The 1660-nt window shown below is 45.3% G+C and overlaps 1 protein-coding gene across 1 annotated transcript; it reads left to right on the top strand.

Annotated features, from left to right (window-relative positions):
- Positions 1 to 224: 224 nt before the first annotated feature.
- On the top strand, positions 225 to 1260 carry LOC123094882 (putative F-box/LRR-repeat protein 23). The gene is made up of 2 exons (XM_044516753.1): positions 225 to 607; positions 759 to 1260. The coding sequence occupies exons 1-2, from the start codon at positions 225 to 227 to the stop codon at positions 1258 to 1260; spliced, it is 885 nt and encodes a 294-aa protein (XP_044372688.1).
- Positions 1261 to 1660: the final 400 nt, after the last annotated feature.

Genomic DNA, 1660 nt, shown 5'->3' with positions numbered 1-1660 from the left:
CTACAAGAATGGATTGCTTCTTTAGCGAACAAGAATGAGATAATAACTAATGAACGTCACTTTCTGAGAAGGATATACGAAATAGCTGGAGAGAAACGTAACGCCGACGATGGTAGCGACCTTCAATTCCAATGTCTCTGTTTGGCATATATAGGATTAGAGAGGCCGGAACTGTGGTTTATCTCTCTCGTGTATAAACGAGAACTGCACTTCCTTTGCATGCCATGGCCGCAGCACCCTCCGCATCCTGCCTCCTCGAGGAGCCTGTCCGACTGCTGCACAACGGGAAGGATAAGGAGGTGGTGGTGCGGGAGGCGAGGGACTGGGCGGCGCTGCCGCGGGATGTGTTGCTGGACGTGTTCAGCCGGCTGGACCACGTCGACATCCTCACGGGGCCCGACATTGTGTGCAGCCCATGGCGCAGGGCTTCTGTGGACGAGCCGGACTTGTGGCGCTGCGTCGATATGCGCTTCCACTGCTACGCCTTCAACCACTCGGAATACCTTGAGATGGTGAGAGCTGCCATGAGGCGTAGTGTGGGTCGGTGCGAGGCCTTCTGGGCAGAGGGCTACGTCACAGAAAGGATTCTCTCCCTCCTTGCCGACGGGTGAGGATTTCTTGCTTGTTTATCCTATTTTGTACACACAAAATAGTACTAGTTTACTGTCATGTTTCAATTTCTCACTTGATTATCCTATTTTTACAAGGAAAGTCAAAAATTACTGTCTAATTTATATCCAACTTTCTTTACTGAGCAGGGCGCCATCATTAAAGAGCCTTCGACTCATCTATTGCCGTGATATCGTAGACATGGCCTTGAAGCCGTTGATCACAAAGTTTTCCATGCTTGAGGAGTTGGAATTGTCAAACTGTCTGCATAAATTTCCTGACACACTTGAAGCTGTAGGAGCTGCATGTCCCCTCCTGAAGCGCTTTAGACTGAGCCAAATATTCTTCTACAGTGAATACCAAGATGATAGCGCAGCCATGGCGATCGCCAAGATGCCAGAGCTGCGCTCGTTGCAGCTCACTGCTAATTCGCTCACCAACAATGGTTTGAAAGCCATCCTTGATGGTTGCCCGCACCTAGAGTCTCTCGACATCCGCCATTGTTACCATGTTTGCATGAACGGTGACATGCAAGCAAAGTGTTCTCGGATCAAGACTCTGAGGCATCCTGAAGACTCCATGGATGATTATAACCTCTCATTTAATTACTATACGACTCCAAACCATGCAGGTCTACATCAATTGAATTAATTGGCGGTTGTCGGAGTCCTTACTAGCATTCAAGGTACGTACAGGCAAACATCCACCTCGAATTCGCTTCAGTATTCGTGCATTTTGGACTCACATGCATGAAATATTCCATGTATTTCCTCCTCTTACCAGTATAGCAATTTTAAGTTACCTCAATGGGTCCCACCACCTTTTCTAGCAGAGAGAACGACACAACGTGCTAGCATTTTCTTTCTTAGTGATTGTTTAGATGCTTCATATCTTTTAAACTAGAATTTCATTTATATTGAAATTCTCATGACAAGGCCTTTCAAACAAGACTATATTAAATATATTTGAAACATATTTAATTTTTGTGCTTTCAAAATTGAAATAACAAAAATAAAATCTATATTCAAACTTCTATCTCGCTACTAGATCA

This window comes from Triticum aestivum, chromosome 4B, assembly GCF_018294505.1.
Source record: "Triticum aestivum cultivar Chinese Spring chromosome 4B, IWGSC CS RefSeq v2.1, whole genome shotgun sequence".
NCBI lineage: Eukaryota > Viridiplantae > Streptophyta > Magnoliopsida > Poales > Poaceae > Triticum > Triticum aestivum.
This window is presented reverse-complemented; position numbering and strand designations above follow the sequence as displayed.

What these genes read in the sequence shown, in the direction of transcription:
- LOC123094882 (XM_044516753.1), top strand. Translation starts at nt 225, where the DNA reads ATGGCCGCAGCACCCTCCGCATCCTGCCTCCTCGAGGAGCCTGTCCGA. An exon ending in CTCTCCCTCCTTGCCGACGG is followed by an intron (nt 608 to 758) that starts GTGAGGATTTCT and finishes TTTACTGAGCAG; the next exon opens with GGCGCCATCATTAAAGAGCC.